The 15,752-nt window shown below is 41.3% G+C and overlaps 4 protein-coding genes across 4 annotated transcripts; 2 read left to right on the top strand and 2 right to left on the bottom strand.

Annotated features, from left to right (window-relative positions):
• Positions 1 to 5,433: 5,433 nt before the first annotated feature.
• NCS54_00882500 (Hypothetical protein) lies at positions 5,434 to 5,803 on the bottom strand (the record flags this gene model as incomplete). The annotated part of the gene is made up of 2 exons (XM_053154193.1): positions 5,434 to 5,525; positions 5,584 to 5,803. The coding sequence occupies 2 exons, from the start codon at positions 5,801 to 5,803 to the stop codon at positions 5,434 to 5,436; spliced, it is 312 nt and encodes a 103-aa protein (XP_053010168.1).
• A 3,664-nt stretch (positions 5,804 to 9,467) lies between these two features.
• On the bottom strand, positions 9,468 to 11,328 carry NCS54_00882600 (Beta-glucosidase; the record flags this gene model as incomplete). Its single annotated transcript, XM_053154194.1, has 2 exons — positions 9,468 to 10,861; positions 10,914 to 11,328. 2 exons carry the CDS (start codon positions 11,326 to 11,328, stop codon positions 9,468 to 9,470), a joined length of 1,809 nt encoding a protein of 602 aa, XP_053010169.1.
• A 221-nt stretch (positions 11,329 to 11,549) lies between these two features.
• On the top strand, positions 11,550 to 13,177 carry NCS54_00882700 (MFS domain-containing protein; the record flags this gene model as incomplete). The annotated part of the gene is made up of 5 exons (XM_053154195.1): positions 11,550 to 11,592; positions 11,706 to 11,866; positions 11,931 to 12,432; positions 12,489 to 12,734; positions 12,792 to 13,177. 5 exons carry the CDS (start codon positions 11,550 to 11,552, stop codon positions 13,175 to 13,177), a joined length of 1,338 nt encoding a protein of 445 aa, XP_053010170.1.
• A 1,810-nt stretch (positions 13,178 to 14,987) lies between these two features.
• Positions 14,988 to 15,561, top strand: NCS54_00882800 (Fungal-trans domain-containing protein; the record flags this gene model as incomplete). The annotated part of the gene is made up of 2 exons (XM_053154196.1): positions 14,988 to 15,344; positions 15,403 to 15,561. The coding sequence occupies exons 1-2, from the start codon at positions 15,105 to 15,107 to the stop codon at positions 15,559 to 15,561; spliced, it is 399 nt and encodes a 132-aa protein (XP_053010171.1). The 5' UTR covers positions 14,988 to 15,104.
• Between the last annotated feature and the right edge of the window lie 191 nt (positions 15,562 to 15,752).

Genomic DNA, 15,752 nt, shown 5'->3' on the forward strand with positions numbered 1-15,752 from the left:
TTAGATTAAAAAAGGATATAAATAAAAAACCGCTTTTTATATTAAGTATAGACTATTTAAGTACCTTATTATATCTTTTAGATTTATTAATATACCTATTATATTTTAATAAATAATTAATAATATACTATAAGAATACTAAAATATATTTATTATATATTACTTAGATAATATTCTTATTTTCTTTAAAATAAAAAAAGAATATATAAAATATATCTATAAGGTATTATAAATACTATAAGATACTAATTTATTAATAAAACCTAAGAAAAATAAGTTCTATGCCTTAAAGGTAGAATTTCTTAGATATATTATCTCTTATAATAAGATATATATAGACCCTAAGAAGGTCTTAGTAGTTAAGGACTAAAAGAAATTAACTAATATTAAGGAAATATAAGTCTTTCTTAGTTTTATTAATTATTACTATAGATTCCTTAAATAATTTAAAAAGATTATAGTATTATTAATTAACCTTATAAAAAAAGATAAGATATTTATATTTAGGAATAAAGCGCGGGAAGCCTTTTATATAATTAAGGAATTTATCCTAAGTAAATTAATACTTAAGATATTTAACCTATCCTAATTAATAGAACTTAAAATAAATACCTCTAACTTTGCATTAGGAGCTTAAATTAGGTAATAAGATAATAAAGGACTTTTATACCCTATTATATTTTACTCTTATAAGCTATATAGAGTAAAACTTAATTACCTTATTTATAATAAAAAATTCCTTATAATTGCTAATACTTTTAAGGAATTTAATATTATTTCCTTAGAAATAAGTATTAAATTAAGATATATATAAATTATAAGAATATTACTTATTTTATAAAAACCTAAAAACTTAATAGATAATAATTATAATATATTAAATATCTTTAAGAATTTAATTATATTATTATTTATATTAAAGAAATAAAAAATAACTAAGCTAATATTATTAGCTAATAACCTAACCTAGATATTAAAAAGAGTAAAGCTAAAAAATAATTATTATATTTTATTATAAAAAAATACCTTAAGTAAAAGTTTATTAGGTAAATATAAAAACTAGTACCCCTATTAGAATACCTTATATTTATTAAAAAACATAAATAACTAGTTATAGACTTTATTAATTATATATTAAGATATTAATAATATAATGATAAAGTTTAAACCTATAAAGAGAAGATCTTTATCCCTAATAAAGCACTTTAACTTATCTTTAATTATTATTATTACTAAATTATATACTATAGTAACCTAGAAGAAACTACTTAAGCTATATAATAATATTATAAAAATTATAACCTTAAAAGTAAGATATAAGGGAAGATATACTAATATAAGAAATGCTATTAATTATTAATATAAAAACTACTAATTTATAAATAAGATAAAGTTATAGGGATACCTTATTAAGTTAATATAGCTACTTATATTATAGAATAAAGTAATTTACTCTTAGAATAAATCTAGTAATATAATAAATAACTCTTAGATAATAAAAAGACTAATAAATAATAAGTCTTAGATAAACTATATTATAAACTTATATATAAAATATATAGCTACTTATTATATAGATATTAAGGAATTAATAAAACCCTAGAATAAGTTAAGATAATATTTACCTTTTCTAATATAAAAAAAATAATTATAATAGTTACTAAATAATATAACCTTTATATAAAAACTAAGGCATAATGCTATAAACCTTATAGGAAATTATAACTACTCCTAATTATATAATAACTATAGGACTCTATTATTATAGATTTTATTACTAAATTACCTCTATTAGAAAAATTAGTTATTAGAAACTTCTATAATAATATTCTTATTATTATAAATAGACTTATAAAATTTTTTTATTTTATATCCTATAGAGAATTAATAATAATAAAAGAATTTATTTTTTTTTATTATTATATACTAAGATATATAATATATTACTTAAAATTATTATAAATTAAGGATTATTATTTACTTTAAAATTTTAATAAAGCCTTATAAAATACTTAGGAATTAACTATAAACTCTTTATTATATATTATAAGAAAATAAATAAATAGACTAAATATATAAACTAAATACTAAAATAATACCTTTAATGCTATATTAACTATAAATAAATTAACTAAGTTAAGAAGCTATTAGCTATATAGCTAGCTTATAATATAGCTATAAATAAAAATATAAAGATTATATTAGCTTATACTAATTTTAGATTTACCCTAGATATTTATTAATAAATAAGAAATATAATTATTAACCTTAAAGTAATTCTTATTAGTAATTAGCTAAAGAATCTATATAAAGAAATAAAAATAAAACTTAAATTTATTAAAAATAAGATAATAAACTATATTAATAAGAAAAAAATTAAGGGATTAATTTTTTTAAAGAGAGATATAATTTATTTTATAATAAAAAATATTAAAATAAAATAATAAAATAAAAAACTTAATTATAAATATATTAAATTATATAAAATTAAATAAAAAATCTTAGAAAATAACTATAAATTAAACTTATTATTAAAAGTTAAACTCTATCTAATTATTTATATTTTATTATTTAAATTAATAAAAAATATTATCTAAGTTATAACTAGAAATAAACTAGAAACTAAGATTAATAAATTAGAAAAATATATTATAAAAATTATCCTTAATATAAATAAGATTAATAATAAAATAATATATTTTATTAAATAAAAAGGCTACTTAGACTTAGAAAATATATAAGAACCCCTAAAGTATCTTATTAGTATATAATACCTTTTAAAGAACTTTTATTAATAATACTAAGCATAGGCTTATTAAGACTAATAGTATTTTAATTAATTAAATTAATAGCCCTAAAAGAATATATCTCTATAATAATAAATAACTCCTCGTAGAGCTCGCTTAACTCCTCTAAGGCATATAAGCCGCGCTTAAAGGCCTTATTACTATGCGCTTTAAATAACTTCTTTTATTTCTAAATATAAATAAGCTTAGCTATTACCTCCTCTAAGGTAGCCTCTACCTTAGCCTCCTTATTTTTTAGATATTTATACTCTTAAATATTTTTTATAATTATAAAAAATTAGCTAATAGCTATAAAAAAGCATTAATATATACCTATAGAAAGAAGCTATATTAGCTTTATTATATATAATCTTTATATTAATATAATTAAAGTAATAATTAAAATAATTAAAAACTACCTTATAGAATAAGCCTTAATAAAAATAATAAATATAAGGTATAATTTTAGAACTAAAAGCCTTAATATAAGTAAAAAAACCCTATGCTTTAAAAAGTTTTTATAAAAAAGTATACTTAGAAACTTAGCTTAATATTATATTAATAAAAAGAGATTTTTATAAGTTAAAATTACTTATTATAAATACTTAGTTACTAAAATTAATCTTAAGGATAAGACTAATAAAAGGGAAACCTTATATTATAGCTATAATATAGGCTAAGTAGAGAAGCATAATAGAAATACTTTAACTAAGTAAGGACTAAAGGGACTATAGGTTACTTATATTAGTCTAAGGACTAAATATTAAAAATATTAGTCTTACCTTAGATTAAACTAAGAGAATATTAGTCTAAAGATTAACTATAAGTTAATAAAATATATTTATTTATATTTTCTTATATAATAGCTACCTTAGCTATTAATATAACTTAGTTATACTTAATACCTTTAAGCATATTATTAGATATAATACCCTCTATTATTTAAGTATAGCGCGATTACTTTATCTGCTAATATAAACCCAGTATGACCGGTTTATCCCTTGGGAATATATACGATCGTTACACTCGCAGCTTGCACTTGCTCTAGCTCAGTGAGATAGAGCGTGGAGGGCTTCTATGGCTATTATCTCGTGTCTATCGACTGCCTACTAAGGCCGGGGAGATAGTTTGAAACTACAGCGGCAAAAGGCAGAATCAGCTAAATAGCTACATTAACACGACTGCTTACTCCTACTGAAGCACCGACAACAGTTCAGCGAACGATTGAGATCTGCTACTGGGCCAAGATCGAAATAGTCATCTCTGGTACGTCTGATACAGTCAATTGCAACACATAGCCGGGCCCCTGGCGCCGCTTGTTGTGATCCAATATCTAATATTATATGCTTAGAAGCTGGGCAGAGCCTTGCGAGACTGGGCAGCATAGCATATCAAATGATTGACGACTAGTTCTAAACCCACTTAAACTCGCGTACGAGGGGACAGTCCTTGCTTCAACAGACCATTGCCTGAGGTAATATAGCCTGGATTAACATCTGAAGCGGGTGAGAGTCAGGGCCGATGATAGGTAAGTAAAACAGTCCAGGAATCATTTCTATATACTTTTTTTAATCGCTTTCGAGAACCCCAATGACATGATATGGAAATGCAGAAGAAGTTGAGATTTTTGGCAGCAGAACAAGAAAATCCCACTTTACCAGCAATCCTCCAAACCGGCGACTCAGCACGAAATTCAGTGTCAACATTGATCCAGTAAAAAGAAACGACAGGCATTCAGTCTTCGATATCTCCTTCTTTTTGATACCCTCAAGGACTTGAAGCAAGTACACCCCGGTTCTGTGAACCGTGGGCTTTCATCCACTGTTCTGGGACGTGGGATTCCGGACCACCAACGTGGAGATAGTTCTTGATGCTTGTTCGACCAATGGTCTCACCGTATAAGGCTAGCTGGGCTGAAATCCGTATAAAGAGCGCGCTCGCCGAAAGGAAAGAAAGAGCTTGGATTGTTTTTATAGTTATTCGATTTTTTCTGGTAGCCTCTACCATCTGCAAGAGGCATTTAGGAATGGAATTTGCGAAGAAATGCAGATACTCTTCAACCTGAAGAACCATGTTATTAGCGTGAAGGCCAGACATACAGGGCCAACCTGTACGAGGCTGTGTTTGCCACGCTGATGAAAGGCTCGGACTGGGCAAAGCCTAAGCTCTGAGACTATTCTAGGCCAAATACTTATCTGCTTTAACCGTGACGCGAAGTCTGATTTGGTTAGCCTTCCCAACACCAGTCATTTCGCACCTGGAATACTGCTACGCTTTCTTCAAGTGACATCCGAGAACGGCGGAAGGTGGCGCGGTGAGACGGAACCTATGGTCTTCTAGCTAAGTTTTCTCATCGAGGGCTGGGCTTCAATTATAACAAAGAGCACATTATCAACACGTCACAGCATCATATCTCAATGCTAACACAGAAGATCTTACACCTATGAACACCGATTAATATCTCAAACAAGTGACAAGAAAAAGAAATAAAAAGAGACCATGTACAAGTCTCAGAAGGATTCTAGCGTTGTGCAGCATGACTAGTTCCCTCGTCTGCTCAACGATCGAGATCTTTTGATATTATTACTAGAATAGGTAGTCACCTCAGAAGAAAGAAAGTGAATGAAAGAAACTCTCTTGTCAAGACTCAAGCCTGCCAAAATTCTGCAATTTCCTGTATATCCTCTACCAGGGCGGGAGGGTTATCCAAGGCTGGAAAATGTCCTCCGAAAGTATGGACTATGACGAGCTCGGTCAGCATGCAAAGTACTGGTGATTATTTGCGCAATGTACTCACATTTATATCTAACCAGGTTACCCACCTGCTCCACCAGTTCCTTGGCCCAGAATGCAATGTTATACTTAAAAGCAATGTAAAGAAAGGGGGCACCGGTGAGGGCTTTGGTGTATACTGTTTGGAAATGGTCGGGGTTAGATGCATAGGTGTATACAGAAGACAGAGCCGTGCCAGTGAGATGGTATAGAGAAGCATGGCGAAGCACCTCCCTATGGCTCATGACTGATGGACCCGTGCCCCATCTCGGGTCAGAACCTAAGTGATTCTTCAGTGATTGAACTCAGGCAATACGAGGTCTTCACTTACAGTCCAACAACTTCTCGTCAATCCAGGCTAGAATGCCAGCGGGGTTGTCATTCAGGGCTAGGCCAAGAGTATTTGGCTTGCAAACGGGTTACCAACAGAAAGCCAAGTTCTTTTCTCCAAGAGCAGTATGTTTGTTGTCTGAGTGGTGGGATACCTATTTCCAGTTGTGGTCTACTCGAGCTTCTTGTTTGCAGAAAACGTCTCATCAGGTGTCAAAGAGAAGTTTCTGGCGGCCATTTCATCCGACGAAAAACCCAGAAACGGCAAAAGGTTCAAATGAAGAACGTAAACAGACTGGTTAAAGTTTACATAGCCCTCGTAAACCGTAGCGGAGCCCCAGTCAGTGCCGTGTGCAGCATAGACCTCGTAGCCTAATACTTAGGTCATTAACGTATTAAAAACCCAAGCCGTATCATTGACGTGCCAACCCAGGGGAACAGGACTAGAGAAACCATAGTCTGGTAAAGATGGCACTACGACATGAAAGGAAACCGGTTTGCCGGTCGAGGTAGTGGCCTTCTTTGTCAGATCATTGATGATTGGGATCATCTCGAGGTAAAATCCTGGCTAACCGTGCTGCAGGATGATAGGAATAGCATCAGGAGCCGGAGACCTTTCATGGGTACAATGGATCGCCAAGCCCTCAATGGTGGCCGTGTATTGTTTCTAACTCAACGCTGATGTTAGTTCCTGACTTCATGTTAAGGACCACATGAGTAATTGATGCAGCTTTCATCTCACCTGTTGATCTCTCTTTGTTCTTTCTTCCAGTCAAATCCGCTGACCTAATAATCTCGCAGAGACTTCAAGACATCCAGAGTGATGCCGAATTCTGCTCCGGCTCCTGGAGTTTGGCTTTCCGGAAGACGAGTCTCTTTGATCAAGCGCAGCATGCGAGAAAGTCGACTAGAAAGATCGACACGGAATGGTTTCAGGTTAAAAGACTCGATAGGTTTGCTCTGATCTTGAATGGTGGCCCCAAGGGTAAATGAGACTTCATGCAGGCTCAAAAGCCAGCAGAGAGCCGTAGAGTATCTCATCTCGGTGAATGGTCTATGGCCAGGTACTATCGCGAGAGAAGAATAATTGAGTCTGTGCTGCACTAGTGATATGAAAAGGGCTCATGTAATGAAGTGCTCGCAGTGGCTTGATTTTAAGTGCTGAAATCAGTCGGCATAATCAAATAGAAGATACTCTTCGGCGCTCACTTGTACGATTCCACATAAAACGGAGTCCATTCGGATACCGTAACCATCGATACGAATAATTACGCTGATAAACCAGCAGGAATGCTCTTGAGATGTCCGAAGGCCGAAGAACTGGACGAACTTGCGGGAACTTTTTTTGAACCCCTACCACTCGAGAATAAGGTCTAACGCTAGATGCTTCTCCACTCGGTCGATTTACATACAATGTCCGACTCATCCTGATACCTCGTTCTCATCCTTCCCTTTCTACTTTTTGAGTGTCTTTCTTCTTTCTTTCTATCCTCAAAATCTATTGCAAGGAGATCCTTGATATGAGAACATCAAGCCCAAGTGCAGCAGTTGTTCTGAGACCTCGGCTAAAAGGTGTTGACCACATGACCTCTCAAACGCCTCTCGAGGAGCGTCGTCGCTCAAGAGAACCCTCTTGATCGACTCTGCACTCCATGCGCCCGACACGATAAGAATATGGGAGCCATTGATATTCCCTACCTCTAGTACATCGCAGACCTCTCACGTCAGAGAGAACAGGATCAGGTTGGTCCACACTTCGCTCACTATACACACCAAAAGTCACGGGCATGTTTGCTCAAAGTCCTTCTCATCATCTCCCAGGAGGATAGAGAAGTCTCGGGGTGGAGATTGAAAGGGTGAGGGCTGGCCACGGTTGACATGGCATTGCCCTGGGGCTAGTCACCGATGGAACATGATCACATATCAGCATCCGGTGCGCTCATAACAAAAGAATTGTAGGATAATACAAACGGCTAAAACCAGGTTTAGTGAGCGGACTCGGAAATGCAAAGATAACCCCAGTGATATCAAAACATCCGCATGGGCGAACTGAAATGTCAGCTCAACCAAGCTTGCGTGTCGGGCCACTATTGGTCAACAACCAGAAGTACTCCTGTGTACCTTGCTCTCAGGCTCTCAAGTCAAGCCCCACAGATCGTTAGAGCGCGTTTTATCGCGTCGCGTCGCGTCAGTTCTCCAGCCACCAATAACTCTGTGGATGGAATGATGGCGCTGCCTGGGTCGAAGAAGTGATGGCTTGTGCACAATCTGAGACATGCACTGTTTGCACTCACATTGGCGGCTATCTTCAAGCACACTTGTCAACACCAATGGGTACAATGCACAAGGGGTTTGCATAAATATCCAATGCAACTTGTAAGAATAGTGCATTGTTATTCTTAGAATTATGAGTGGCTACTCCCAAACACAACGCCAATGTGTGAGGAAGCCACAGGCTCTCCTCCAGCTGGAAGCTGACGATAGCCTGTTTGGATATCGTGACGGAATCTCGTGTCGGCTTTTGTGACCTGCTTGTCTGTGATGGAGGTAGGCTTGTATCAATGTCGTTATTAGTGAGGTTGTAGTGGATATCTCAAACTCCTGTTTCGTCGGTTTGTGATGACTTGACACTGTTTGTAAAAATGAGTAAAGCCGATCTGGGACAAAACTTGCCGGTATTTGCTTCCAGATTCTGATTTTTTACTTGATTCGTAATTGACACGAGTTCTATTTGACGGCTGCTCCTTTAGAAAGCCAAGCGCATTCAACACGTAGAACAAGTCCTCATGGCTCTAGGGTGGCTTCTATCAACTTGGCAACTTGCTTCCAAAATATTATGACGTCATACAGTGAAACGCTCAGACCACCAATCATGACAAACGAGAGTTCAACACATCAAGGATCGCGCTTGAGTTTCACCGACTAACACTGACCCCGAGATTTTAGATAAATGCTAGAAAGTAGTGAAAAATGGCAAGTTTAACCACGTAAGATATAACTAAGAAGAACGCAAATGAGTTATTGAAAATTTTCTACGAGAAATTGCAACCCTTGTTATGACGGAAGATGCAAAGGCCACTCATTATTCGTTGTAAAATGATGACCTAACTAAGCCGCGGGCCACCATCCTGCTATTAGATACTAAAACTAAGCACATAGGGGGCAAAGAGAGAATGGAGAGACCATGATTAAATGCTGTGGCCAAGCACAGAGACGCCGCCTGACTCTTTCAAGGGGCGGATGGTTCCAGTGACAGCCCATGATGACTAGGACTAGCGGATTGAGAGATGGTACTTGCGTCATATGCCATTAAGCGCTATGGAAAGGTCGAGGAGGCCGCTGTGTTGATTGCTTTTCTTCTCGGATACTTCTCCGATATGAATCTAAGTACATTACTGGCGAGACTATTAGGATTGGCGGTGGCATGTGTGCCTGAGTTTGAGAACATGTCATGCTGCAATAGACTGTAAGTACGGTCTTTTGCGGTATTGGGTTTGATGTCACGTATTGATAACTATGTTTCTACTAATGTGGCAGATGGCGTCTTTCAGAGACGGCATCAATATACAACGCCACTGACTATGCGCCGAAGCTGAAAGTCTGTGGCACGTTGAGAGTGTGCGTAGACTTGACGTCTCGGGGACTAGAGCTGGTCGAGACATAGAGGTCATGATCGCCCCCCTCAACCTTCCATCGCTTGTCTTCCTCGGACCAAAATGCGGCACCATCTCGTTTGAATGAGAGTTGCAACTCTCTCTTCTCTCCTGGACCTAGGTGAACCTTGTCAAAAGCAACAAGAGCCTTTGGCGGTCTTCCCTTGTCTTCACCTCCTTGGGGGGGTGCCAGATACACCTGGACGACTTCGGAACCTGCTCTATCACCGGTGTTGTGAACTGAAGCTGTGATGGTTACTTCGGAATTGGTGTCGCCTTCGCTCAAGGTTCCGGACAAGGCAGTCCGAGAAACCTCGAATGTGGAATAGCTTAGGCCAAAACCGAAGGGGAAAAGCACCTCCTTCTCAGTGCCATACTGAGAGTCAAAGTGCCTGTAACCAACATTCACACCCTCGACGTATTCTACCTCTCGAGATTCCCAACTGTCAAGGCCAAAGTGCCCGTAGCAAGCCGTGTGCTCGATCTTCTTGGGCCAGGAAGCAGGCAGTCTTCCGCTTGGGTTCACCTCGCCAAGAAGAACATCGAGTACGGCATTACCAGTTTCCTGACCGCCATACCAGGTTTGAACAACGGCAGCGACCTCGTCAAGCCAGGGCAGCTCAACCGGCACACCAGTTCCAATTACAACGATAGTGTTGGGGTTAGCCTTGGCAACTTCGGCGATGAGCTTATCCTGGGACCCGTCGGCGGGAAGTGACATGGTAGCCATGTCTTGGCCTTCGGTCTCCCACTGTGGTGTGTTTCCGACAAAGATGAGTGCTACATTGGCCTGCTTCGCCAACTCCACGGCTTCCGATAGGAGATCAGTCTGCATCTCTGCCTGCTCAATGAATCCGAGATGAACTGCAAGCTTATCCTCTGCAAGAAATAGCTCGGCGTCCGGTACCGGAGAGATAGTTGACTCAACCAAAATGTAATACTTTTGGCCTGCGATGAAGTCGTACTGGACATGCTTCTCTTCTTGCGCACCCAGTAAGAACATCATTGCCTCTTCTGTCTCCTTGATCTCACCAAGAAAGACTTGGTTGATGAACAGCTTGGTAGGCCCCATGCCAGAAAAGCTCAGGTAATGCTTTCCGCTGACACTCGGAGTGTACGTGGTGGTCATACGTACAGCCTTGGCATCGTCGATCTCTGCGTTCATGATAGACATGAAGCTACCCCTCGGGTATTCACTCGTGTGGAAGACCTCGTCAGACATGTCGGGAGCTTTGAAGAAGTCGCAGATGAAGCCAGGGTTGCCGTTGCGGTTGACAGCACCAAGAGTGAAATCGGGGTACGTGCGAAAGACATGTGCGCCTATGCAGAGGTGATCAGCGGCCATACCAACAACAGCAGTCATCCTGCGTACCTTTGGAGTATGAGATTTTGCTATCACCAAGCCTTGATGTGATGGCATCAAAGGGGCTGACCTTGTAGTGGCAGTTGAGGGATGCGCTCCCACCCCCATGGGCAGCCGTCTGCTTCGCTTGTGGACCAAGCACCGCAATGTTCTTGAGGGAAGACGGCTTAAGGGGTAGAGCTTTACCAGCATTCTTAAGAACAACCATGCCCTCGGCACCGGCTTCACGGATGAGTCTCTCATGCTCGGGTCGGCTGACAGAATACTCAGGGACCGACTCCCGTCTGTCAGTGAATTTTCCAGTCTGACGGAGAAGCCTGAGGATATTCAGAACGTGCTCGTCAATATCCTTGAGATGAACCTTTCCATCGTCGACCAGCTTCTGCACGATATCTCCCTTTCTCCGGTGAGGAGGACCAGGCATCTCGAGATCGAGCCCATGGTACAATGTTAGTGATCAAGAAATCCAGAAATACCAGGTCTAGCGCTCACCCATTGCGAATACCGGCGTCCACAGCAGCCGAAGCAGCGCCCCAGTCAGTCATGGTTAACCCCTTGTAGCCCCATTCATCTCGAAGTATGTCTTTGAGAAGCGTGGTTTGATCATCGACGTAGTGGCCATTTACTTTGGGGTAGCTTGTCATTATGCACCAGGGGTCAGACTTTTTGATGATGATCTCAAACGGGCGCAAGTAAATTTCTCTTGGATTCCAAGCAGCCACATCATTCGGTACGCTCGACAACCTTCTGCCTAGTCTATTCCCATCTCTGGTCTTTTGAGGCTGATCCTTCTAACTCTAGGCTTGATCTTTGGCGCCTTTGCCTCGGGTCTCGCCATCAATCGCTATGGTCGTCAACGTGTGATCCTGGTAGCATTTCTCTTGTCCGTTGCCGGTGCATTTCTGCAGTACTTTGCCAAGGACCTTGCCATGTTCTTTGGTGGGAAAATTCTGACTGGTATCGTATGTGCTACACTCAATTTCCCTTGTTTCGGATGCGTTCCCGCTAACTGGTGGAATCCTCCAGCCGATGGGTGCCTTCACAACCGCTGCGCCCCCATATGCCTCGGAAATGGCTCCTCTCGTCATTCGCGGTTCGGTCTCTGCCGGAATGAACTTTTCCATCGTCCTCGGACAGTTGCTCGGCTATGCCGTCATGCGCGAATCGACCAGCACCTACACCGACGACCGAACTTACAAGGTCATGTTCGCGACGCAATGGGGCTTCGCAGCCGTCGCCCTCATTTTCCTGCCCTTTTTTCCCGAGTCCCCATACTGGCTGGTTGCACATGGACGGGAGGACAAGGCGCGGCACAATCTGGCCAAGCTACACGACTCTTCGTACGACTTGGATGGGCACTTGGCCGAGATCCACGACTCCCTAGGACGACAGAACCAGGACAACGAAGCTCAAGGCTCTTTTGCCGAATGTTTCAATAGTGACAACTGGAAGCGAACTCTAGTAGCGGCTGGCATGTTCTTCATCCAGAATGCCTCGGGCCCTGCGTGGGTTGTTGGCTACATGAGCTGTAAGTCGATCCCTCTGCGCAGAACGAACAAGGTATGCTGATCCATCATCCCAAAGATTACTTTCAGTTGGCAGGGATGGCTGCGGACGTGTCTTTCGATACCACGGTTGGCCTCGCTGGCGTGATGGTCGTTGGCAATATTGTTGGTTGGTTCTTTGTCGACTATTTCGGACGTCGAGGAACAGCACTCTACGGTTCCATCATCCTGTCGGTGACGCTGTTCCTTATCGCAATCCTATCTCTGATCAAGGCATCGGGTGCAATCTGGGCCCAGGTGGTATTCATGGCCGTTTGGTCGTTCTGTAAGTCTGATCCGGGAGATGACAGGTTGGAGATGCTGACCGAATCGTGTGCTGCAGGTTACCAGGCAACTCTCGGTGCCGTCGCTTGGCCCATCACGGCCGAGGCGGCCACAACCAGGCTCCGTGCTCCCACGCAAGCCATCGCCACCATGGTGAATGGCTTGAGCGGTTGCATCTGGTCCTTCAGCCTGCCCTACGCTATCAACCCTGACGAAGGCAATCTCGGAGGTAAGATTGCCTTCATCTTTGGCGGCACTCTTGCAGCGTGTTGCATCTTCATCTTCTTCATGGTTCCCGAGACCAAGAACCGAACCTACATTGAAATCGATGAGCTTTGGAGCCGGAACATTCCTGCAAGGAAGTTCAAGACGACCAGCCTAATTACGGTGACCAATGACAAGGCGGAAGAAGCCGGGAACACCGAGGTTGAGCACGTTCACTAATCAAACGCGGGGACAATACATAAATTCTCCACGCCAAGCTACAGGGTGCAAGTTTGACACATAATCGGGGCGCTGATTCGATGTTGTCTCAATGACAGATGCCTTAGATAGTCATCTTACCCTCTGCTTTGTACCGTGGCCCTGTCAACTATGAGAATAGAAACTCTGGCCTCCCTGAATACCCAAGTTTAATTACCAAGCCCCATATATTTCGCAGTCTTCTCACACCCGAGCCGAAGACGGAGCGGGGCCATCAAATGGCGCTTTTTTAGTCCCCAGCCACAGGGCTTGGCAGTCGGAGGAACTGATGACCTTGCTAACTGGGTTCACTACGCTCTTCGTCTCCTCCTCTCTCACGCCATCTTCTACCATTGACCAGTTCCTTACAGAGAGTATAGATCAGTCTATCATGCCCAGAAAGGAGGTGCTAGAACGTCGAGCAGCGGGCAAGACCCGCAAGATTGCACGGCGGGCCTGTGATGTGTGCCGCAGTCGGCGAATACAGGTAAGCAGGTCACGCGCTAACTTCGTCCCCTCTCAGGGGCTCTGAGAGACCTTGGGCATGGTCCTTCCTTGTCTTACATGCTGACCTTCATCCTTGATCTCGTACAGTGCTTGTTCCCCGCCGATTCTTCAGCTGCTTGTCTTAGATGCCTTCGACACGACGTGCCCTGTACATTTCTGACAAGGCGTAAACCTCGAGGACCTCCCAGCCGGTATGTCCATCCAATCACCAGTCTGGATTGAATTGATTGACTCATTAGGCCCTACCTAGGCATATTGCAGAAGCAAAACAGCGCGCCGCTCTCTCTTCACCACCATTGTTGCACCCTGACCAGCAACCGTTGCCACTGCTACTACCACTACCGATTGGACCGATTGGCATAGCTCATTTTCTCCCTGAGCCCGTATTTCTTACTGTCATCGATGACTTTCTTTTCCGGGTCTACCCTCTCGTCCCTTTCATACACCTACCACGGTTCAAGGCTCAGCTCGCAAGTCGCGACTTCGAAACTGACCCGGCATTTTTTCGCCTCTGTGTTGCCCCTTGTGCCATCACCGTTGCCTCACTGCCTCGAAACCTTTCCAGTTATGGCATTGTGGGCTATCACGACGCGGCGCAAGTCGTCGAGAGGACCTCTCATCTCATCACCTGTAGCTACATGGCAACACTGCCGTCGTGGCAAGATCAGCCTTCCTTTGAAAGACTTAGGGTCACAATTCTAACAGCGGTCGCCTTTCTCTACGCCGGAAGAAACCACGCAGGCTATGTATGGCTCAATGAAGCGGTCCCGTGCTGCCGCGGCCTTGAGCTATACAAGCGTGTTGCATACAGAGGGTTGGACATTGTCGAAATTGAGCTGCGCAAGCGTGTCTTCTGGCTGCTCTTTATTGCCCAGGTGTAAGTTCGCTCCGTGAAACTGTATCTGCTACATCCTGACTGAAAGGAACCAGGCATAGCCGAGTCAACGACCTGATTCCCCCATGTGGCCTTCATTTTTGTCCACGACAGACAGATTGGGAGTTTCTGTTGCCCAAAGAGCTTAGCTATGAGGAGCTCTGCGGCGAGAGTGCCCACTCTGCTGGGGACACACCTCTGATCTCTGGGTATGTCGCACTTGTAAAGCTCTATCTTTCTGTCTTGGGTCACTTGGATGAGTTCTTCCCAAGCACCTCAGCACCTCACATTCTCTCACATGGTGGGGTCGCCGCTCGCGTTTTACCCAGGGTTGAATCGTACTCCAATCAAGTAGAGATCCTATCAGCGTTTCCAATGCTTGATTCGCTTCTCCAAGCCATTCAGAGGCTCAACACTGTCGTCGATCAACTCCCTGAGTCCCTCAGCCTACCACTAGGTGGTGGAGAAGTACGACATTCAGATGACCACCCAGCAGCGGTATTCCAACAAAATCATGCATTCCATTCCATGTCGGCAAATCTCTACATGACGGCAATCTATCTGCAGTCCGTGATGCTAGAAGTCTGCTTGGACAGATGGCAAAATCGATCTCGGGAACTTGTAAGAGAGGGTGAGGGTTATTATGTACCAATTGATGAAGCAGTCAGCGCACATCTATGGTCCATCAAGGCATCAATAGGAGAAATGTTAGTAGGTGTCCTGACATGCCTCTCTGATACTGATTTGGAGTCAAATGGTCAATCTATGGTAAGAGTTTCTCTACACACTTGAACCATTTTTCGAGTGTAAGCTGATATGAAGATAGATTGTTAAGCTACGACAGGTGGCATCGACGTTCCTGTATCCTGATGGCAACTCTAAAGACCCCAACTTTAACTTTATCAACAGCTTCGTTAGTCGCCAATGTCTCGACAAAGCACTTAGTGTCTTGATTGAGATAGATTATTTAGTGATCAAGAACTGATTCATGCTCTTGTTAACCATTTATAATGAAACGAACGTTTCTTGCAGCTTGGTGGCTATATACTTACTATATGCGGTTGCCGTCTCCAAGACCAGCAGCCCAGTAGCCAAGAGGGACACTACCTAGCACATGAAAGCAGTCGCGGTCCTTTAAGCTGCCCAAGGCCATTAAAACTCATGATAGGTTTGTTC

Source organism: Fusarium falciforme, chromosome 7, assembly GCF_026873545.1.
Source record: "Fusarium falciforme chromosome 7, complete sequence".
In the NCBI taxonomy this organism is placed as follows: Eukaryota; Fungi; Ascomycota; class Sordariomycetes; order Hypocreales; family Nectriaceae; genus Fusarium; species Fusarium falciforme.